The 23,910-nt window shown below is 39.2% G+C and overlaps 1 protein-coding gene across 3 annotated transcripts; it reads left to right on the top strand.

The window, feature by feature from the left end:
- Window positions 1-1,116: 1,116 nt before the first annotated feature.
- On the top strand, window positions 1,117-22,653 carry si:ch211-176g13.8 (F-BAR and double SH3 domains protein 2). Of its 3 annotated transcripts, none has more exons than XM_026943782.3 (21): window positions 1,117-1,255; window positions 1,333-1,412; window positions 3,132-3,229; window positions 4,968-5,013; window positions 10,652-10,728; window positions 10,939-11,083; window positions 11,256-11,389; window positions 12,396-12,450; window positions 12,600-12,728; window positions 13,652-13,774; window positions 14,538-14,633; window positions 17,174-17,290; window positions 17,369-17,467; window positions 17,758-17,910; window positions 18,007-18,138; window positions 18,242-18,325; window positions 18,741-18,936; window positions 19,997-20,217; window positions 20,367-20,586; window positions 21,019-21,086; window positions 21,179-22,653. In XM_026943782.3, the coding sequence occupies exons 2-21, from the start codon at window positions 1,392-1,394 to the stop codon at window positions 21,260-21,262; spliced, it is 2,298 nt and encodes a 765-aa protein (XP_026799583.1). In that variant the 5' UTR covers window positions 1,117-1,255; window positions 1,333-1,391; the 3' UTR covers window positions 21,263-22,653. The 3 variants fall into 3 exon arrangements, with proteins under 3 accessions (XP_026799583.1, XP_026799585.1, XP_026799584.1); XM_026943783.3 differs by having other exon boundaries at window positions 1,161-1,218; XM_026943784.3 differs by having other exon boundaries at window positions 1,128-1,412; window positions 20,406-20,586.
- Window positions 22,654-23,910: the final 1,257 nt, after the last annotated feature.

Raw genomic sequence — 23,910 nt, 5'->3', positions numbered from 1 at the left:
TCTGGGATTTGTCCCGCTTTGTGATTTGTTTAATCCCTACATGCCTAATTTTTTTTTCTCATTAAAGTGCACCTTTAGTCTAATTTTGACGTTTATTTATGAGTGAAAAAGTTTTCACACCCTTGTGACAAAATGAATGACAATGAAATGGAATATATTAATTGTGATTGGTTACACATGTAGTCCCTCATTACCACAAGCAACAAAGTGTTCAGGTTAGGCTAGGTCAAGATATTAATATATATATTTAAAAAAAAAAAAAAAAGCTTTTTTTAATGTGAAATGATTGGATGCCAAAATGAATTGATTGGATGCTAAACTGAAATGATTGGACGCCAAAATGAATTGATTGGATGCTGAACTGAAATGATTGGATGCCGAAATGAATTGATTGGATGCTAAACTGAAATGATTGGATGCTGAAACGATTGGACACTATACTGAATTGATTGGACGCTGAACTGAACTGATTGGATGCTGAAATGATTGGACACTATACTGATGTATAGTGTTCAGTCATCTGCTGGATGAGAGAAATCACTTTGGTAAAGGTGTAAATAAAAATGTAAGGAGTAAAAAGTAAGTATTTTCTTGGAAATGTAAGGAAGTAAGAGTCACTCAGCTGAAGTGTTTTCCACCTCTGTGCAGTTTCACTCCTATTTCACCATGACGTCATGACTGTTAACTACAACCCCACAGCATTGAACGCATTAATAAAGAGTGGTTTCAGTGGTTGTTTTTTTAGTTCTAGTGTTTATAACAACCTTGAAAAAGGAATGCGTTATTAATCCACGTCTATCACTGTAATAATGTGCAATACGTATGTAGTTAATTAGCTATTCCTTGGCCTGGTTTAACCACCACTGGAGGGCGACATTTCACAGCGTTCTTCAACAAAGGCTGAATTCCAAATAGCGTCCTTATTGGCTACGCGAGTGCACTAAGTAGGGTGAGTGGTAACGGAATCAGCGCCTTACGTAGTGAACTAGTGTCCAATACGGAGTCGTTGTTTGGGATGTATCCTGTAGAAAAGTGTCTCGCGCGAGCCCTCCGACGTGTCGCCATGGAGTTTTAACAACCCAAATCCCCCCCCTTTTCCCCCACCTCCTCCCCACCTTTCCCTCCTCCAAGCTCGGCCGGAAACTCCGCTCCATTTCCATTACAAACTCGGCCCTCGGAGTGCGGGGTTTTTCTCAGCAGTGTGCAGCACAAGGAAAGGTTTGGGAGCATGTTATGGCCGCTTAACCTCCTCTAGGTATTCGGGTTCAGTTCTCCAGCTTCGTTTGTCCCGTTATTTCAGTAAAGACAGAGTTTTTCCTCTCTGTGGTGCAGATGTATGCGGCTTGGCGGCTGAATTTTCTTCTCTCACTTTTCTCGGGACTCTTGTAAACATGCAGCCCCCGCCAAGAAAGGTAGGTTTTTCTTTCATATAGATGGTTTTTTTTCTTATTTTAAAAAAGGGAAAGTTTTATTTCTGTATTTTCCCAGCTGTTTTGGTGTAAGTGTGTTTTTAAAAGCCGCAGAGCTGACCGTTGTGTGCAGCTGAACAAGTTTTCAGAGGAGCTAATGTTACATGGTGCTACATTTCCACACACAGCCATGAAGTCAGTCTGAACCCAGCTCAGTAAACCAGCTCAGCCTAAACCCACATTTCTGCTTTATTCACTATTTTAAACTCTGCTTCTCAATAAAGATTTCATCTTACAGTGGAATGCCTGACATTCAGCACTTTCATCTGTAAAAAATCTTATAAGTTATTATTATATAAAGTTCCTATAGACCAGTATAACATAAAAATCTTTGTTTTCTTTACATATAGAAACACATTGACATGCATAATATAATCTGTATTTATTTCTTTTATCTTAACAGGTTGGTAATTATAAGAGCAAAGATGAGAATTTGAGTTATTAGAGAATACCTTTAAGCTGTCATTAGTGTTTTTTTTTTTGTTTTTTTTTTTTAAATCCCACTATTAATATTTTGACAGGTACATACACTACATGACCACTTTATTACTACTGATCATTAAGGATTATTTTTAGCTGTTATAAAACCTATCACACTTAATATATTTTTGCTATAAATTTTTTTATGTTATAATTTTGTCCCGAGGGTAGAAAGAAATTCAGATGAATCCAAGCAAAAAAAACAGGATGAAATAGTCATAGGAAAAATAAAAACGCTTTAATAATTATACACAGTATATAAGTGTATACACAATACAGTCACAATTCTGGTTTTTGATTCACCAGGATTCTTATCACAACATAAAACAACAGAATTTGCACAAACTTGATGTGAATTTCTGTTGTAAAGTGTCATGTATTAGACGAGAAAGTGCTGAGAACAAAACTGACATTCGCTGCGTATTAGTTTTAAACCCTGCTTGCAAAGAAATCTACACTTTGCATGATGATTATCTGATTATTATTGTTATTATTATCTGACAATCTGTATTGCGACTGCATATGTGCCTAGAAGTAAATTTTAAAAAAGGAACTACAAAATGTAATTGACAGATCCGTGGTCACAGCAGTACACGGTAACTGTCAAGGTCAGATAGACTCAAGGTGGTGTTCAGTGCAAAAAACAAAGTAATAAAGTGAAAAAAAAGCAATTTTCTGAAATATTCAGAGCAGAGATGTGAAAAGTAGACCGTTCACCGTGATCCTCCTGTTACAATGAAAGCGATATGATACGATCTACAACATGATACGATTTTCACTCAGTGTGTTTTCCAGTACAGCAGGAAAGTTTTACACCACAAACGCTACTACAAAATCTTCTAGTGGTAGAAGTTACACTTTCTCAGCATGTGTTCTGCTTATGTCATTATTTAAAGCTGTACTTACAGCATCAGAATAGTAGTATTATTAGCATTAATCTTTTAAATGCATTTTACATTGATGTTCCTGCCATTGATAACTGACCGCAGTGTACAGTCCATTACATATGTTGTTTAACATTTAGGCCAATTAAATAAAAAAATAAATAAAATGTGTCGTTGTACTAGTAAGTGGAACTGAAAGGATGTTTTTTTACACTTAATACTGGAGCATGTGTAATAAATCTGAGCTGTAACCACTGGAGTAATTCAGTATATAATCCATATCCGCTGTGTCCCGCAGGTGAAAGTGAGTCAGGAGCTGAAGCACGCTCACGCAGAGCAGCTGAGCAAACTTAACGTGAAACATCAGACTGACTGTGACCTTCTGGAAGACCTGAGGTGAGGCCTCTGCGAACAGCACTGTCATCGAGGATTTCTGGTGTGCACATGATGTACGATTAAAAAAGGCTGCATAGGGCAGTGCTTGCCTTAGTGGGTAGGATTCTGCGAGGTTAAATTCCCAGGGTGGACCAGAGAGCTGGTCACAGCTGGGCCTTGGAGCAAGACGCTTAACCCTAAACTGCTCTGTGCTGGCGTTTTGTTGCTTGGGATAAAAGGTTTCCCTGGATGAACACAAGCCTCTTCTTCTTGTAGTTCTGACAATGTGTAGAGCCGACTTCACACTGTATGACTGTAAAGAATTCTTTTGTTGTGACTCTTATTTTATTTATTTTATTTAAGCAGAGTAGTCACACCTCTTTACAACAAAATCTTTTTCTACAAGTGAGCCTTGGCCAAGACATGGGATATAACAAATAACACTTATAACAGCACTGAAACAATTCTAAACAGGAGCATTCATACAACAGCAAATTCTTTATAAATAGTGTAAAATGTGATAATGTCGTGATGACGTGACGTGCAGTCGATTTAGTGCCTTCGCAATCAAAAGACAGTCGACGATAAAAAGGTTGGTCAGTGCCAGAATTTTGTATTAAAATCACAGCGAGCCCTGATGCTCATCTAAAACTCACAGGACAGATACAAACCCCGGCTGTGGCGTACCGTAAATGAAACATGTGAAAGGACATTTGCCTTAAACTCAGTTTAAAGAAGTGTTCTGTTTATGTGACCTCTTTTTTCTGCTGATTGATGACGTAAACAGAACGTGGTCATTGTCTTTAATTGCAGGTCTATTGTTAGAGGATCGTCATCGTATCGTATAATCTGACATGAAGGACACACTTTATCACGTTATGCTAGAACAGTCAGATAACACGTCATTAGTCTGTTATAGAATTTAGCCCAGATTTTATTCAGGTAAAGTAGTAACCTGCTGTTTGTCAACAACTTTTGGCGATTCTTGATATAGAAGAATAGATTTTTAATTCTAAATTTTGTCATAAATAATGATTTCAAGTAAACATGTAAATATTTACTATGTAAAGATTTATTACCATATCGATTGTTACAGTATCGCAGTGTAAAGAACAGCCTTTTCTTCTATTTGTGACACTTGTTGCTATTTAAAAGAAAGTACTAAATACAATATATTTGTATGAAAGGCTAATAATTATGTGCGCCCTTCCCTTTTCCCCCACATCTTTATTTGTTCCAGAGACCTGTAACTATACACAGTCGGGATCTTTAAAAATATGTGTTGCGCAGTGTGATATTACACCTTTTGTGCTGTACATTTATTACAGACGAGAAACAGTAGTGTGCAGTGTAGCGGACTCAGACAAGCCCAGTCAGTGCTCTGCAGTTTGAAAAACACCTTGGGCTCTTTTGGGAGCACCATGCACAGACTGTGTTTGTGTGTGTGTGTGTGTTTGCGTGTTTGCAACACCTCTACTGCAAAATTTTTCAGGAAGAAGGTTAGCTTTGACACTATCACTATCACTATCACTGTCAGTAAGGCAAACACACAGAAAGCACACAAAGTACTATCGTGTGTGATGTAATGCCACATTCATAACTGTATACTCAGATCAGCAGAATAATAATAGACTTTAGCATGGAGGTCTGTGACATAACATTACACTGTGTCATGAACAAAGTTAAGGCAGGCTAGTAGTGCTGAAAGTGTGTGCAGATTTAACTCTAATATTGTGTGTGTGTGTGTGTGTGTGTGCAGGACGTACAGCCAGAAGAAAGCAGTTATAGAGAAAGACTATGCACAGGTAAGTCTGTTTGCACTCTTTATAATTTAATAATCTCTGAGTAATTTGTGTATGCATATATGATTATTTTCAGAAAAAGAATTTGTAACAAATCTATAAAATCATCAAGGTTCGTTTCCTTTTTATTCTGGAAATTCTGCATATACAGCATGATTGCAGTTTATTAGCCATAAAGAAACATTTACTCCAGAGCAGAACACTTTGTTGATCTTTTCAAAGGGTCAGTTGGTGCATTCATGCGTGTTTTTGTCTCTGAATACCAGAATGGTGTGTGTTATATCTTCGGTATAACTCTGATACAAGCCAAATGTTTTCGTTTTCATTCATTCTTGGACCGATCTGGCTACCACATGTACTCACGCGCTGGATAGCTTTCTGTTTTCTGAAGAGGAGTAATTCAGTGTCATGCTGTAAGGGTATCGGGTTCAGAGCGGGGTGTGTAGAGGTCACAGGAGTCGTTCAGAAGCCACTGTTTCAGCCCGTGTGTGTGTGTGTATGTATGTGTGTGTTCACCTCATGTTACAGCTCATTATTGTACATGTTGCATATTTTACCTAATGGTATGGAATGCAAAATGTTTTACTTTTGGTAATGTTACTGCTTCATGTTGGGTTTAGTGACTGCGGTCAGCTGTGAATGGTTACCATTGAGAAGTTTAGGGTTTGAAGTTGGATTGTCTTACCATCCGCCCCCCACCCCCTCGTCTTTTTGGCAATGGCTTTGTCCCGGTTTGTTATCTCAGAGGAATGTACATCTGTGACTGAACAGTGCAGGGTTCTGCTGCGGAGGCCAGACTCGATTTCTGAACCTGATGCTCTGTCGTCCATAGCGTGACTGGAGTCCCTGCTTCTCTGTTTATTAGAGTCGTTTATCAATACGCTAAAAACAAACGAATGCTCACTTTTACTCACTTTTACGTCGATGTATCCGACAATAATTGGTAATATGATACACTGTGATATTTAAACTGTGTAGTATTGTTATCGAAATACAGTCGCTACAGTCATGTGGCGCTCCTTTCTGGCACACTGCTGAGATAAAGAGCAGAAAACAGCTGGAGGACCATGTTGGCTAAATCTAAATATTTCCCAGAAAGGGCAACAACATAATTCTGCTTACCAGAACAGAAATCCATGCAGTGAGGTAGAAAAAATGAGTGTTAGCTGTCAAGCCTAATAATGCAACACAGCATAGATAGGCATTTGTGCAGTGCCTCGAGATCATAAACTAGTTGCATTACCAAAGAAAAGCACGTATTCCTACTTACTCATCTCGTCAGCTACGCATGCGCAGTCTTTTTCACTGTTCACGATTAATAGTCATGCCTATCTTATTCGCCATTTCCACAGCTGCATTTATCCAGCTGGCATAACTGAATTCAGTACAGGAACTCGTGCGTTAAAAAAAAAAACCTTTTTAAAATGCTAACACGAGGTTCTGTTTCATCTGTTCAGCGAAGTACTTATTTGAAAGAACATTACTACAGTATCTTAAATCTTGATTAAATGTTAGCTACTGTTAAATAAATGTAATATTGCTGCATACGTATTTGTGACTCACTAACACATCTAAAGAACATCCGGATAAAAAAGCTTGGTCATGGGAAAGCTTGGAATCCTGTTGTTTTAAGCTCGTGGGACACAGTGCTGTGACGGTCGGACCATTTCATCCTGTCCAAAACGCTGAATGTGCGTTACGTGGCATTACTGGAATGAGGGTGTTAGATTGAAAGTGTGAAAAGGAAGGAAAAGCAGACCTTGGTTAGAAAGTCTTTTGTTGGAATTTGTGTAGCAAACATGCACTGTATGAACGTGTTAAAGACATGTGTTTTAGTTAGAACTGACATATACATTTAAACATACTAGTTTAATAACCAGAGTTAGAGTTTCAGGAATGGCTAATGTCAGATATTTTTTATAACAGTAGTATGGGTGGGCCATATGGCAAAAATATCTTATCATCATACTTTCTGTGATACATGAATAGCTGTGAGTATATTATTAACAAACTGAAAAAACCTAAAAAAAAAAAAAAGAAAACTTTTTAAATTGTTATTTCACACTGACATGGAGGAAAATATATTTAAAAATCAAGCAAAATGTTAACATTTTCCAATTTTAAATATTCAGTATAAAATTTAAACACAATCAGCTTCTTACAGGTAGAGTTTGTAATTGTTATTAAAATATTATAACAAGAAAAGTGTATTGTGATATCAGGGTTATAAGATACGCTATATCTACTCATTTTGGCATTAAGTGTCAGTGGACATTGCATTTCTCCATTAAGAGTGCCATTTTTTATTCTTCACTTGTACACATAACTTGTAGAATATGTAGAACACAGCAAATGTGTATTAAGTCGGAGAGAAAACCTGTGTGGAAAACTGACCTCTGGTTGGGTGGGCTTGTTTGTGTTTTGATGGGCCTTCTGTCAGTCATTTTATAGACTCTCTATGGGCCACCATAGATCCAGGGGGCGGAGCTTTGTGAACATGGGCAAGAATGGGGGCATGGGCTCAAGGAGTAAAAAAAAAAATTGAAATTTCAAACCCACTTAACCGTTAGAGATCTAATATTAAAAAAAGAAGCCTAATCTAATCTAATCTAAACCTAATCTTACCTAATTTACTTTTAACATTGGCATTCATTTGGTTATTGAGCTCAGTTTGTTTGACAGATTCGTCTTTCATGCTTGCTGATTGATTGTTTTAGTGTATTCAAGCACATGTGTAATTATTCACTGTTCTTTTACTTCATTGTAGAAACTTTATTAGTGTGAGTAGGTGTTCAGGATGTGCCTACAGTAGACCTAATGAGGATCTGATGTAGTGACACTGAATGATGAAGCACCCAAAGGCCTTTTTATCACTTTGTTACTACAAACTGGTGGTGTTTTTCCACTGCCTACTCAAAAACAAGAACCAGCCCAGACAGGAGCCAAAAGAACACGAGGTACGTGTTTGCTGTCCGCCAACTTGAGAGGCAGTACATGTGACATCGTCATCATTACGGCACTGTTTCAAAGTTGGAAGAATTTCTTGTTTTTGCTTTCATTGTCATTCATTAAATTGTTAAAGCAAGATCCACACACACACACACAAACACACAGTTGCTTTTATTCAAATTAAAATAAAGTTAAAAATATGACAAACAAATTAAACTTATTTTGCATTTCAAGGAATGAGGCTAGTCTATTTTCTGGTTAAGTGAAATTACGCTTACGTATATATGCGTGCACTGAGCACATTTCCTGTTCCAGGTTCATTTGTTTCTCCCTGCTCTTTGAACCATGACAAGCAGTGAATTGTTTTATTGTCTGTGTCTGTCCTTGCAGCAACACGCAGATAAGACATGGAGCACAGTGTAGTTGTACTCTGGAATACTGTTCCCAATACTGCTGGAGATTATTATAATTTCTTTCTGGCATATTTATGAACATATTTATGTATAAGAAAATCAAACATTCTTAATATAGTAACATGCTTTGTGTAAATGGTAATAACAGCCTAGATGTATTATGTAAAACTAGAAATGATACCTGAAGAGGGATTTCAACTGATACACAGAGTCAACAGTCATGTCACACATTACGGTCATATCACACACTACGATTTCAAGCTAGATTTGTTACAGAATCATATCAGATTGCTTTTCTCCCCCCGATATCTAATCAAGCATTTTCTGCTGATATCAGCCTAATAGTTTTTATTGGATATTGGGTCTAGCCATTGTAAACGTACCTAATAAAAGTCTCGGATGATTAATGTGTAGCACGTGTCCCATCCTGAATTTTGTGATTCAGCATCCAGGTGTGGTGTGCTGCTAACTCTGAAGCACACAAGAGACTCCAGTGTCTGTGTGTTTGAATGAGGCTCCTCCAGATGCACCACCTGGATGTCCTGAATGGCTCGTGAGTAGAGGAGCCTCTCTCATCCTCATCCTCTCTCCTGCTAAAGCCTATTGAGATGAGGCCGGTGGGCTGGCACGCTCTCACAAAGCCAGATTGTGGTGTCCGGGTCTGGCAAGCACTCAGGAGCTCAATCAGGGCCTGGAAGCTGATCAGGGCACGCCATTCTCTTTATTCTACGGTATTCAGGAAAGGAATGTGTCTCCTCTCTTGTGAAGCGTGGTGGAAGCACAACGCTTCTTCACTAGGTTGATTTGGTGCTAGAGCAGCACCTCAGCTCTCTGTAAGAGTTCAGGTACCAGTGTAACGGTCAGGCAGAACCGTGACAGTCACCTAGTGCACAAAGGAAACCTGGGCTGTTTTTTTACCTAGTGGTCTGTTTGCCTGGTCTGAATCCGAGTATAATTTGTACTTATGGTGCCCTTTCATTTATCAACTAGGCATATACCTATGAAAAATGTAAACAAATATGTTGCAAGGGTGCATAGAAATGAAGCAGGAAAACACAAAGCTGGTGCAGAGAACTAAATAACAAAATAAGTGGCAGATTTAAAGACCTCAGATCAGATATCCAAAATTTATCTAGGTCTGTTCTCTGACACTTGTTTTTGAAGCCTGCTTCCAAAATACATCGGCCACAATTCAGAATAAACAGACTGTAGGGTAAAACCAGGATTGAATCAGTTTCTCGGTGCTTAGAAGTGGATCAAGATGGCTTCTCTCTTCCAGGTGATTGGTTGTGTGTAGTAGCTATGTTCACACCTGCCTAAATGAACCACACCATGGGGTGAGGGTTCGAGTCAAACAGACTTACTGCATATGTAAATGTGTTACTGTCTATTGCATTCAAAATTAGTCTACACAAAACACAGTTTTTTTTTTTATAGAAGGAAGCCATTGTTCCTGCAAAGGTTTATGTTAGATCGCAGTTATGTTTGGTTGAAATTGTAAATACTAAGCAATCATAATTCTAAGCTATATAATACATAGATTCCATTCCAATGTGACACTCTGCTGACATTTTGAAACAGACTTTTGTGATTAGTTGCAAGGCCAAAATTCCAGCTGTGGTGTTCCGAGTGTGTTATTTGGGTTTCCACTTCTCCAAAAGAGTTATTTAGATAAATTACGTTTCCCCAGTAACTTAATTTCATATACGATGTTTTAAATACCCAATGTATATAAACGTTTGCATTGCCAGAACAATTGTAAGTTCTTCAGCAAACCAAAACCACAGCTCTTGCTTGTTTTTTTAGTCTTGGAGTCTCATGTGCACCACGTTTCTATATGCACATACTGAATGTCCTCAGTGACTTCTGCCTTTGCTGAACCTCGACACGGTTCACCGACCACAGAGAATAAATCTAAAATATTATTGCTTTCACATCACCGCCAAATGTTATTTTTACTATTTAGCCATTTGCCCTGCTGTGCTCTTTGAGTTTCCGTGCCAGGGCTTTTAATGGAGTCTGGGGGTTGGGAGGTGGTCAAAATAGTTGCCATTTAGAAAAATCTACTTATATGCCATGTCCACTTTTTGCATTTACATCAAACGTCTTTTTATTTAATGATTACTGAAATAAATTTTATTTTTCAGTTCCATAGCTGGTATAATGAATGATGCACTATTTTTTTCCACTACAAATTATATTTGCAGTTGAATTACAGTGTAACCACACTCACTATGAATTTCATTTCATTGCTTAAAAGTATTTCCCGTCCCTCACAGGCACTGCAGAAGTTGGCTTCTCAGTATCTGAAGAGGGAATGGCCCGGGGTCCAGTCAGAAGAGCAAAAAGACTACAGGTAAATTAACGTGTGTTAATGTGTGGCTGCAAATGCGTTCAACATAGTCAACATTCAGAATACATGGCTTTGTTCGTACAATATACTCAAATCAAATGATAGACAGTTTGTGGTTTTCTGTTCCTGTTTAGGATGAATTTTATTGGTGTAATGTTTTATTTGAAACACCACTTCTGAACAAGTAAAGGTTTTGTGTATGGTTGTTTGCAGGAACGTTTGCATAGTATGGAGGGCGTATCTAGAGGGTGTAGTGAAAGTGACCCAGTCTCGGATCAGTGGCTGTGACAGCTACAGGAGCCAGATTTCGGAGCCTATCAAGACTTTCCGAGTGCACAAAGAGCAGCAGCTAAAAAAGGTACGCAGCTTGTGAAGCTACTCAGGGAGATGAAAGCTATTGTTATAAAGTTGCTTGCTGTCATCATTCGGGATATCCTGGAAAGAAATGTAAAACCTTACGCAGTATAACATGCCACGTCTCGTTTGAATCTACATTTTACTCTCATTTAATCTACATTTTTGTGCCTTAGTCTATCGAGCAGCTCACGCGGGTTCAGGCCGAGCTGCAGGATACGGTGAAGGACCTGACCAAGTCCAGAAAGAAGTACCAGGAGACGGAGCAGATGGCCCAGGCCGTGAGGGAGAAAGCAGATATGGAGGCAAAGTATGTTTGCTGAGCACTGCTGATCATCTCTGTGATATTAGCTCACACGTCATGTTTGTCCTCTAAGGGCAGATGAATGATCTCTGACCCCAGTCTGCCTTCTAACCAGTTGGTGAAGTTTAATAATGTATTATAGTGTCCATGACTAGGAATACTGCCATATACCAAACAAAGGTTATCATGCTTCTTGTTATGTCAGGAAATCATAAGTTTGTGAAAGGCAAGGCTGGCCATAAAAGCCTGTGAATTGTGGCTCAGATAAAAGTCTATGCATTTCATTTTACATTCTACAATTCACAAGGATTTTGTGTGATTATATGGATAAAACTGTGTATTGTGTCAAGCAGTTTTCTAAAACATGGTGATATTTGTTTATTTCATTTGCCAGATTTCTAATTACAAATATGAATAGGTTTAATCTTCAGTCAGTAATGACTACAACAGGGTATAGTGCCAATGTTTGAGCTTGGCTATGAACCAGACAGGACAATCTCCTGGATTATAGTAATACTGATGATTAAAGAGTAACATAGACTGATGTGTTAAATGAAATAGCTGCTGACTATTTCCATTAGAAGTTCCCTTATAATGTGTCCTATCATGTTTGGGTATATATATGATTTCACCTTGCACTTGTATGTTAGTAAGACAGTGCCATCTGAGGAGATTTCCTTTTGGCATTGGCACGAATAATATTGCAGTCTGTCTGCAGTTATAGGATTTATAGCATGAGTGCAGAATTTGTTAAACAAGTGTCACCTTCCCCAACACACACACACACACACACACATTTCCACACAGGCCAGAGAGAGAAAGAGAGAGGTCGACAGTGGCCTTTCCTTGTTCTGTGAAAAAACAACAGAGGAAGTCACACCTGAGGAGGAAGCGGTGCATTCTGGAGTCATGATGAAAGACAGATTTGCCATTGTTTACACAGCCATTGTGTTGCCCATTTTTCCGCTCTAAATATACCTTTTCTGTTCTCTCTATCTTTACGTGTCCCAAGGTCCAAACTCAGTCTGTTTCAGTCCAGATCCAGCTTAAAAAGAGCAAGCGTGAAGGTGAGTGGAGCAGTTACAATAAACTGCCAGTTTATGCATTAATACTTCCAATCTGTGTTAGTTTAATGCTTGAACTGATGCCCAAGTTGGCTTCCTTTTATTCATTTGAATAAATGTTCAAGAACATACACATTTTGTTCTTTTTCCAGTTGAAAGCCAAGAGAAATGAGTGTAACTCCAAAGCCACCCATGCCAGGAACGAATATCTGCTTACTCTGGCCGCAGCCAACGCCCACCAGGGCCGTTACTATGAGACAGATCTGATCAGCTGCATTAAGGTGACTCTCCATTTCTCACCCTGTTTTTAACCTCAGGTCAGTTCAGGAAGTTGAGTCACAACAAACAGAGCAGTTGGCCAACATGTGAATAATGGTGGGTGGCATACCAGTAGAAATAAGATGCCAGTAGAAATAAGACACTCGTAGAAAGAAAGCACTGGAACATATTTTTAAACAAGTTAAAAAAAAAAAAAAAGTGAGGGTTTTTTTTTTTTTTTTTTTTCTCACTTCACTGAAAAATCAGATTAACTTAACATTAGCTATCTAACTGTCCTCCTAACTAGCTAGCTAAATATCTAGTCAGCAAAATAGCATTGCAAAATAGCAATGATCTACTTTTTTCTGCAGAAATTTCTCACAAGTCAAGAAATTTTTTGGCTAGTCAACCAGCATGAGCCAGGTAGGACCATCATGGAATTCACGCTGGTGTAAACTGTTTTCAGCAGGGTAGTCACAGCTTCCCAACAAATAAACGCTATCGTTTTCCAGCTCGGTTCCAATCCAAGTGCACAAACTTCACTATTTTGTCTGAAAGTCTAATAAGGTTTTTCTAAGCAGGAATCATTTCTAAGAGAATGCACTCAGACACACCCACAAACCACTTGAAGATAACTTTATTATTTATTTTTTACTTAGATAACTACTAAATTGGGATTTAGGAAATTTGACTTCAGCTGAGAAATATTCACAATGTCTCATGAAAGCCCATGTGTATGAGATCCACAGAGAGCATCTTTCCCTTATCATTTAATTTACAGCACCCTAATGTGTCAGAACAGCAAGATACGTAATGCATAACACATATTTACAAGGTTTTGACAACCAAGCAAGTGTGCGAACAACCCTAAATGAATATTCCACCAGTACAGCCAAATTCAATTTTTAGTTCAGTGGTACAGCTTTGTTGTTTTGTTTAACCCCAGATCTTGGATGGCAGCGTGTATGAACACATGAAAGGCTATCTGATTTCACTGTGTCAGACCGAGCTGGAGGCATCCCACGTCGTTCAGGACACCTTCAACTTCCTGCTGGAGAAGTCCAGTGGGGTGAGTGGAACACACTTGCACACATGCACACGTGCCTTGGAAAAATACACAGACAGCGCAGTGGCCTCATGGGTGCTGTTGGGAATTTGATCTGGCTGTAAAACGCAGCCAGATCAAATCCCACTGCATACACAACGGCATTTGTAAACAGCATTTTACATTATGTTTCACCACAGTTTGGGTCTTAATTGGACCCCTCTGCACAATATTCACTTTAAATGCACCTTAAAAGTTAGACACTGGAATTGGAGCTGTGGCCGACATCTGCAGAAAAATGCACAAGGCTCAAATAAATCATTGTCCACTGGCGCCAAGTCAGAGTGTCTCATTAATTACACTGATGCAGAAAGTATGTATTCGTGCAAGTGCCAGCACTGATGTGTGATAAAACCTCACTCGCTGTTATCCCAAATGTTGGTCCGTAATTTATCTAGAATGTTGAACAGAGGCACTTAGTCGTATTAGAGTTGTTCTGATTTGGAGCCAGTCATACATCTTAGTAACATGATGAGCTTTAGAGTTTGTTTCCATAGGTCTCAGAGTGACCTTATCCTTGGTCTAGTGTGTCGTCTGTGTGGTGTGTGTTCACACAGAGTTAAGTTTCAAAACACGCACACACACAGGTCCTCTTTCACACTGAGCCCGGTTGGCGTGGTCAGAGAGGATCCACAGATGTTGCATTACTGCGTGGTTATAATATAACCAATCATTGATAAGTACATTTCAAAACTATAACATTTTTTTTTTTTTTTTTTATGTGCAGGTTATGCAGGACTTTCACCAGGAGCTCTTTATCCAAGAGAACCCTGTGTTTCAGAAAGCTTCCTCCTTCAACTTTCAACCCTGTGACAGTGATTCTGTAAGTTCTTCTCTTCCAGAGACATTTTACACAAGGCTCGTGGGTCATGAAGCATAGCTTCGAAAGTCTGTGGGTAAACTCTGCTTAATATTTAGCTTCAGCCACTTATATGTAATGTCACTTTTAGTTGACATACTTTGTGTATTTGATGTAGTCCTTTAAAAACAGATTTAGAATGATCATACTGCTAATATTCTGCAAACTGGTATCTGTTGCCACTCCTTTCAGTTAGCCTTCTCTCCCCTGTTCTCCCACCTTTAAGCGCTCTCTCTCTCTCTCTTTCGTTGGACCCAGTTCTCCACTCGGGCCCCGGGACAGTCTCACACTGGATAATTTGTTCAAGCATCAAGCCTCTTTTTGTTTTGTTTTCCTTTTCTTTCCCTCTCGAAATCAAACAAGCACCACCCTGTTCCGAGTGAAAATATTAGTGACGCGGCACTTCCCTCACTGAGACGGAAGAGTCCAGAAAAGCGTGGCCAGGGTGAAGAGGAGCGGAGCCGCAGGGAGGCCTGTAAAAGGGAGCTTTGTGAGGGTGCATTGGGCGCAGCGTGTGTAGTCTAGCCGACGCTCCTCCGCCCCTCTCGCCACATAACATCTGAGAGCAGGAACCACACGCCACCTTCCCTTTGGCTCCACGCTCCCTGACGCTCCTCCCAAATCTAAACCTGCCACCACTGTACGGCATTGATTCCAGAAATTATCAAACTGGAAAAAAGATCTGTGTGTTTTAAAAATGTAATTAGCTCATAATCTAGGTTTAAGCATTTGATAAGTTTGTTTCGTAGCTTGGGCAGCTGTGTTAACAAGAGTTTAAAAAATAATTGTACGAATATTTGGTTAGTTTTATCAAAGTTTTGCTCGTTATTCTAAGTCTAAGTTTTAAGCATGTTTAAAATATTTATATATGATCTATTACATAGATTACAGGTCTAGAAACATTCTCTGGAGAAGAAAAACATAAAAAGACAGCTGGTACATTCAGGTTCGAGGCAACAGCAGCTGGTCTGTTCTGTGCCACACATACCCAAAATAAGCGAATGCTTGTCAATGGTCCCATTCTTTAGCCAATTGCATCACCAAAGTCTGTTTAGTTGGTCAATATTTAGACGTCTGTCCACAGGCATGCTCCAGTATGGATCCCCTCCTCTCTGGGTTTTTGAACTGTGTTTGTCCAACTTGTCACAGGCTTCTATTTGTTATGTTATTGAATATTTGGGTAATAAATTGTGAAGACGTGACACTTTTAATAGCACATTTTGAAGGTCTTGACATGTTTTTTTTTAACCCCCGAGTGGAACGTTACTAGAAACTATATAGCATATGTGTCATGTTATCATAGTGGACCAAAAAGAGTTTTATTGCCATGTGTAGATAAAAACTGAAATCTAGCAGTAAAATGTCCTGGTCCACTGTTGCGCTTAGAAGCTCACCTTAACAGAAATCTGCCTTATTTACACCATCATTGTGTTTTAATTCATTTTTTTTATCAAATAATTTGAATGTTTTCTCTGTGCCAATGGGTTTCTCTGGTTTCCTCGCACCTCCCGAAAATATGTCAGTTGGCTATGATAAATTGCCTCTAGGTGTGAATGAGTATGTGAGTGTGTGTGTGTGTGTGTGTTTGGCATCCCATCCAGGGTTCGTGCCTCGTGCCTAGTGTTCCAGATCCACCATGACCCTGACCAGAATAAAGTGGTTACTGAAGATTATCTATAAAAGAGTACATTTATTTATCCAGATTTATCATGGACAAAGACAAAGCCTGTATCTGAAATGTCATGAGCTGTTTGTGAAAGTGTTTATACCGGGAAACTTGGTGGCGTACTCTTAATATTTGGATAATTTAGAAACATCAGAAAATTAATTCTGGAATGCATTTTGCACTCAGCATTTGAAGAAGATGAGCAATCAGAAGGCACTGCGGTTTGAATTTTTCTAAATACCTACAATGCAGACAGAAATGATCAGAAGAAACTTGTGATTTGGGCTTTTTTAGGAAAATGTTAATGAACAGTTTGAGTCGTTATGACACGATGAATATTCAGTTAATCCACGCTCAACTACATACCATATAGCGTAAGAATACGTAAGAGTATGCTTGGGTAAGAGTATGCTTGTGTTTAATACAGGGGTCTTCAATTTTATCCACAAAGTGATTCCACTTGTTTAGTTAGTTGTTTTTGTTCTTCAAATGACTATTAGATTTCTCTACTATATGGCTCCTGCAGCCTTTGCGGATAAGGTGGACAAGGCTGGGTTTAAGCCTCGTCTGAATCTCTGGCAATCAGTTTAGTTTGGCTACATCTCAACCCTGTATTACCACAGTAAATAGTATATAAAAAATAGTACTCCATAACAGGTACTCATACAAGGCTTTCTTTTTCTGTGGTACTGGGTGATACTCGGAGCATTATTTCTATTCGCACAGGCATATAACTACATGCATGTCTGGTATTTGATGTATTCTTTGCAATGTGTTCAAGTGTTCAGCTTGTAACAGGAGATGAGCTTGGGACTGTAACATTTCTCTCCTATGATAGGTAACGCAGTTAGAGAAGGAGAACGGCACGGCAGAGGAGCACAGTCTGAATAAAGAGGCACGGAAGTGGGCCACCCGCGTTGCCAGGGAACACAAGAACATAATCCACAGTCAACGGGTAAGAGACATATACGCTGAAGGCAAGAGGTGTCAGGATGTCAAGGAGAGTGTTGACTGTGTGATTTTGTGTTTGTAGTCTCTATCAGAGTGTGAAGGGATGCCTCAGCAAGAGCAGAACTCCAGTGAATTAGAGCTAAAGATGGAGGAGGCGAAAGAGAGCATACGAAAAGCAGAGGTAAGGAGTGTGTGTGCTTAGATTAATAATGTATCACCTGTTACCTGCTGGTAATCTCATGTTAGTTAAATTGCACCATGGCTAGTCCTTGGGCACCTCCTTCTGGTCAGTGATCCAGAATTTCATCTTTCAATTTAAATACAACCTCTCAGCTGTACAGTAGTGCAATTGAAAATATTAGGGAAATACATAATTGGCATTGCCACTGCGGTAAAACTGCAGATGAACAGATACGTAACTGAGAAATCAGCAAGGAATGGGGGGAGTAGCATTTTATCCTCTCTCTGCAGACAGTGAAGCTGAAGGCCGAGGCTCGCCTGAACCTGCTGAGAGACGTGGGTGTGGCCGTGGACACCTGGATAAAGAGCGCCATGAACCAAGTGATGGAGGAGCTAGAAAATGAAAGATGGGCCACAATGACAACTCATGATGCTTCTCTTTCTGTAAGTCAGAAAATTTTCAGTCATGCTTTAATAGCAATAAATGAGTCCAATAAAAATCTTAATATGTTTAAGCCTTTTTTTTAAATTTGCTTCTAGAGCACAGCAGATTTTGACAGAGAGGAGGACGAGGAGACGGAGGACATGGAAACTCTAGATGATAGCAGCTCCAGTCCCTCTAGCACCTTGAGAAACTACCCGCTGACCTGCAAAGTGCTTTACTCGTATCAGGTCTGTTTCCATGAATCTGCAATTCTAGGATTACCTGTTTTTGTCAGCATTTTGATCAAAAATTATTCACTAAAGACATTTATTTTTTTTTTGCATCCAATAGGCGTCACAACCAGATGAGCTAACTATTGAGGAGCAGGAAGTGCTGGAAGTCATAGATGATGGTGATATGGAAGACTGGGTTAAGGTACAGTGCACATAAGACATACTGACTAATTTGTTAACTGCAGATTGTATGGTTTGTAAACTGTTATTGAAATAGTGACCTTTGAATACTTACATTGCATAAGCCTGCAGTATACAACTAAACACTCTGTTTTATTGATTAGTGACCACCTGAGAGATTACAGATTTCTGTTTTTATAAATCAGCATTGGCATGGTTTAAAGAGAATCACATAATTTTGGTCAAATTTATGCAGACCAAACGTAAAACATGGCATGAGTTCTCCTGTTTGTTTTATTGTGTTGCAAGGCGTTACTGTTTAAGTGCAATATGTCATTTTTGAACATAAGTGCACCTCTAACATCAACACTACACTGTTACTTGGTTTATAAGAAACTCTTCAGCTATGTCAGACTCCGTGTTGGTGTTTTCTTTAGGCCAGAAACAGAGCAGGGCAGGTGGGCTATGTGCCTGAGAAGTACCTGCAGTTGCCCTCCTCTAACAGTCTACTGAGCATGCTTCAGTCCCTGGCAGCTCTGGAGACACGCTCGCACTCCTCCAATAACTCCACCGAGCAAGAACCCGAGTCTGCCACTGAGCATGCCCAGACCAGCCCCAACGGAGACAACAGCGGTGAGCAGCCAGTAAACACTACATAGCATACCATGTGGATGCTGTCATCGGTAGTGATAACATACATGTAGTCTGAGTTATGTAATCTGATTACACAAATCAAAGACATGTATTCAGAGGAGGTTTCTATTGAGAATCTGAACAGTATCTGAACAGTTTATTCACTGTATATCATCAAGATACATTTTTTGCCGTAAATGAATCACAATCTATTAATTCATAATTTAGTGAGTTTGCCTTTAAACTGCACATCACTTCAACTGAGATACTTTTGTGTTGCACCTAAAATGCAAATTGTTTCTTATCAGCTCTCAGAATGGTGATGTGTAAGTTAATGAACCAGATTTCCTTAGTACATGTCATTAATGCATTTTGTAAAGAAGTAAGCACTTCCCTTGACTCCTTTCTGTAATAAAAGAACCTACTTTTGCTATCTTTTTGTAACCTTACAGAAATCTTTCGAGTTTATTCTACATGTAATAACCTTGGATAATAATCTTTGATTATAGAAAAAAGTAATCCAATGTAATCAGATTAGATATTATTAAAACCCCCTAAAATATTACTTATATTAATTATAACACCTTTCTTGTCATGTGTATCAATACTGAATATTTCATCAGTGTGTGAGACTACCACAACACAATTTTATATTCATATTCATATTTAATATCAGGTGGTGACCTATAAAGAGTTTACAAACAAGCTTGTTATTGTGAAGAGTTTACAAACAAGCTTGTTATTGCAGATAGTGTGAAAATAAAGTGGATTATCGTTATAGATATTACAGCTGCAAAAACTCAGGAATTACATGTTCCACAGAATCCACAAACTTTTATGATCTCACTGAACACACCCAACACAAAGCAAACAGATAAAAGGATGGAAAGATTGGTCTGTACATGTTGCACCACTCAGACAAAAAAAATGTTATCAGTTCAAAATTCCATCCCTCTGCTGGTTGTATGTGGTAATGCAAAGTCACGGTGATGATACCTAATGCACTTATGTTGTTGCCAGAATGCCACATCATTGTGCTTCCTCCCTCTCTTTGACACAGTGCACTTTGCGAAGGCATTGTATGATTATGAGGCTCAGACTGAGGACGAGCTCTCCTTTCCCGAGGGAGCCATCATCCGCATTGTGAACAAAGACAACCAGGAGGACGACGGCTTTTGGGAGGGCGAGTTTAACGGCAGCGTAGGGGTCTTTCCTGCCGTTCTGGTGGAAGATCTGGCCGCACCAAATGGCGAGGACAAGCACACGGGCGTGGAGACACAGGTGTGTACAGACAGGCGCATATACTCAAGTTTATGTATAAATACACAGTGCTAAAAATCTTATACAGCACATTCCTATATGTTTTATGGATTCTACAGTTATGTAAATAGCACTAACTAAATTACAAACTGTGTATCTTGTGTGCCCAGGAGTCTCCGTGTAATCAGAGTCGTCCTTCTCGTCCCCAGTCTATGACCCAGTACCAGCCTTCGTCCTGCAGTAGTCCTGTCTCCAGTCCTCTTGCCACTCCCACTCTGCCCTCTCCCATCTCCAGCCCAGCCAGCTCCTCAGCCTCCCCTCTCGCCAGCCCACGCTCCCTTAACGGCTACCACAGACCAGCCCCGGCACCCCCCAAAGCACCCAGCAACAGTAAGAAACACAACTACATTAGCACTGTGTGAACATTTTAAATGATTGTGGATAATCTCATTTTGGATCAATTGTTGCCAAGCTGCAACAATTTCTATCTTGTAAACTTCTTTAGCTATTGTTTGAAAATTGTCATGTGATTCCTACTTAAATATAAAAAGTCTTAAACATGTTAAGATTCTAAATACAGTCTTTAGATGCAGTCCTAGTATATATTATTTTTATAAATTGGAATAAACCAATAAAAACTAGTGTGCTTATCACAAAAATATCATTCGGGGTTCAGGTTTTTTTTTCTTTTTTCCTGCTGCCTAAGAAGAACAGTGAAACACCCATTTTCACCCTTTAGTAATGTACTACTTTTGGTTAGTCTAAACATTTACAGATACTATTCAAACTGGTCAGTCACTGTGCTTATTCTGTCTCACATAGACCACGCCCACAACTCCACACCTCCACCCAGGTACCCTGCAGACAGCAAACCAGGAACACTGAGGCCTGTAAGCACCACAGAATTAGTCTGTACTCTCAAAATTCTATAAAGAAATACATACAGCTTGATATTTATGGTCTTTTTTTTTTTTCATTATAGGTGCGTGCTGCACCTCCACCTCCCAAACAGCAGGCCCAGGGTCAAGTGCAGAAGAAAGAAGAAGTCGAGATCACGCTGGTGTAAAGACGCCGCCCTGGTGGTCGCTCCCTTATTTCACTTGACCGCCGTGGCAGACTCTCAGCCTACTCCGGGTGGAGGAACGCTTCGGGGTTGGAACATATCAAAATGCAAATGGTAGCAGCAAGGAAAAGCCGGATGCATCTGGAATGCATTTTGCAAACAGCTGAGTTTAACCAAGCCAGAGATCCCTTCACGTGATCCGCTTCCATCTTCCCTCCTCTGTTTTGTCTTCTGTATTGAAGTCAATAGCTGAGTGCTGAGCACGCTGGGGGATCGGTGACAACCAGTGGATCAGCAGTCAGTGGAAAAACCCTGTGGTTTTCATTTCAAGTTTCAAATTTCAGATGAATTTCTTACAGCTGACGTTTGACTCTTCCGTTTACTTCCTGTGGAACAGATTCCCAGTGTGACAGGAGCTGGCCTTCCCAGCCGAGAACATGACTGGAAGTAAAATAGACTTCTTCAAGGGAAAAGTGGCAATTTCATTTCAGTGCATTTGAAATTAGTATGAATTTGTAAGTATGTACGTGTGTATGGATGTTTTTTGTTGAATAACTCTCTTTGTAAAACACTATTTGAATGCAGATTTAAAATAAGTATGGGTTCACGACTAACACATATCGACCATCTTGAATCTAACGTGCTTTTTCTGTGGTTAAACAGTATTTTTATTTTTAGAAATGTCCTTTATGGTTTCATATCAGAACTGTCTGCTGACTTCGAAGGCTGTGGGAGGTTTCGTGAAAAGAGCTAGAAAGGTGACTTCATAGCTCTCAAAGCAAGAGCAAGAGAGTGACTTATTGAGATAGAATTTCCCTGGCAAGGCTCAAAAAGCACTTTAGTGTTCAGAGTTATAGAGCATTTCAGTATTATTGCTTGTGGAGTCCGCTTTGTCAATATATTATTTAGTTCATGCTGCTAGTCCTGATAGTTTAGATTCCACCGTTTTTGGTTTAATGTAATTTATTTCCATGAAATTATTAATATGTAACACTCTTATTCTCTAACACGATTTTCTTTAAACCAGATAGTTTACAGACGGCCTGAGGCATAGAGGAATACTATACCTATAACAGTCGTGTTCTGAGGTTCTGCATTTGTTTTATTAATTGCAGGTTTAGAAAGGTGATGATTGTTTTGAAATGTAGTTAGCTAGAGCAACATTAAAACCTATATTTTTGTGTCTCTTGAGATCTGTTGCATGTATTTTTTTTCATGAGTTTACAGTTTATTTTTCCCATTTTCAATATCAGGTGTTTGAGTGGATGTTTATTTCTCAACGCTGCTTAAAGCACCCAAAACGAACTCTGTTGCCTTAACAACAGCATCAAAAGAGAAAAGTCATGTATGTATTTATCATGTAAAAATGATGAATAATAAAAGTGTAAAAGACGCTTTCCTAAGTGATCTAAGACTCCCTCATGGCAAGGTTTGTCAAGTATCTGGGAGACATCCAGTACAAAAAGATTCTGCTATATTCCTTTTGATGTTTGGTGCTACAGTGTTTTATTGTTTAGCTTATACAGTGTGAGCTGACCCCTGCGATGGCCTGGCGTCCCATCCAGCGTGTATTCCCACCCCGCTTCCCAGTTTTCCCGATCCATCAGGACCCTGACCAGGATAAAGTGATTACTGAGGATGAATGAATGATTGGCTGCAATGGCAGCAGTGTTTTGTCTGTCAGCAGGAAGCTCGGCTAAATTCCTCAGGTACCTCTATAAATAAGCCCCTGTGTTAGATTGCTAGCTAAGCATTTTCAAATCACAGTGAAGTGTAATAACAGTAAGAGGGAATATGATGCAAAATATTAAAATGTTTGTATGTTACCAAATTGAGTTTTATATAAAAAAAAAAAATACTGAAAGGTTTGAGTGATCAAACCAATCTGACTACTCTCAGGGTGTGGACTAATATTCTAATGAGCACCTTGATTGATATCTATCTGTTCAAGAATTTTAGACAGCTACACCACTCAAACAGAATTAAACAGAACAGCATAAGCAAGATCTAACTTATTTCAGAATTATCACATTTCACCAGGTTAACATTAACTTGCTAGTTTGCTAGCATACAAGCTATGTGGGTGGGTGGGTCAAACATTTTTCCCAAAATAGTACCATACACTTTACAGCTAAAGGAGAAATGTGCTGGAACAATAAATTTGAACATGTTGCACATACAGAAAGTAACTTGAAGTCAATGGCCTCAACCATGCAAACTGGAAAGGCCTGTAGGGTATGTTCATGGTGTTAAAAAGTTCACACCTAGATTTCTGAAAGACAACAAGGGGGGTATAACAGAAGTAACCTACATAAAGATCACTGAAAATGAGTGTTCTGTTCTGTTCTTCATAGCTAAGCACACTGTGATTTTGGTTCTCAGCCCAGTCCAGTAAGCATGCTGTCATTATAGACAGTGTACATATTGTAGATCGTGCGTAAAAAAAAGTCAATAGACAAGAGAAATCTATTTTATGGCATTTAGGAGCTAGCTAATAAACTGCCACTTTACATAAATGTCCGTCAGCTAAATCTGATGGTTGTATATTGCAGATAACAGAGTATACAGATGTTCACACAGCCAGGATTTAAAAAAAAAAAAAAAAAAAGATGTGGTGTGAACAGTACAGCAATTATGGGAATTTAAAAGTC

This window comes from Pangasianodon hypophthalmus, chromosome 17 (genome assembly GCF_027358585.1).
Source record: "Pangasianodon hypophthalmus isolate fPanHyp1 chromosome 17, fPanHyp1.pri, whole genome shotgun sequence".
Lineage (NCBI taxonomy): Eukaryota > Metazoa > Chordata > Actinopteri > Siluriformes > Pangasiidae > Pangasianodon > Pangasianodon hypophthalmus.
Note: the sequence above shows the minus strand (reverse complement) of the source record. Positions and strands in the feature narration are given on the sequence as shown.

Bases quoted from the DNA above. Each gene is read 5' to 3' on its own strand.
- si:ch211-176g13.8 (XM_026943782.3), top strand. From the start codon at position 1,392: ATGCAGCCCCCGCCAAGAAAG. The intron at 12,729-13,651 runs GTGACTCTCCAT...GTTTAACCCCAG, and splicing joins ATCTGATCAGCTGCATTAAG to ATCTTGGATGGCAGCGTGTA. The intron at 18,326-18,740 runs GTACAGTGCACA...TGTTTTCTTTAG, and splicing joins ATATGGAAGACTGGGTTAAG to GCCAGAAACAGAGCAGGGCA.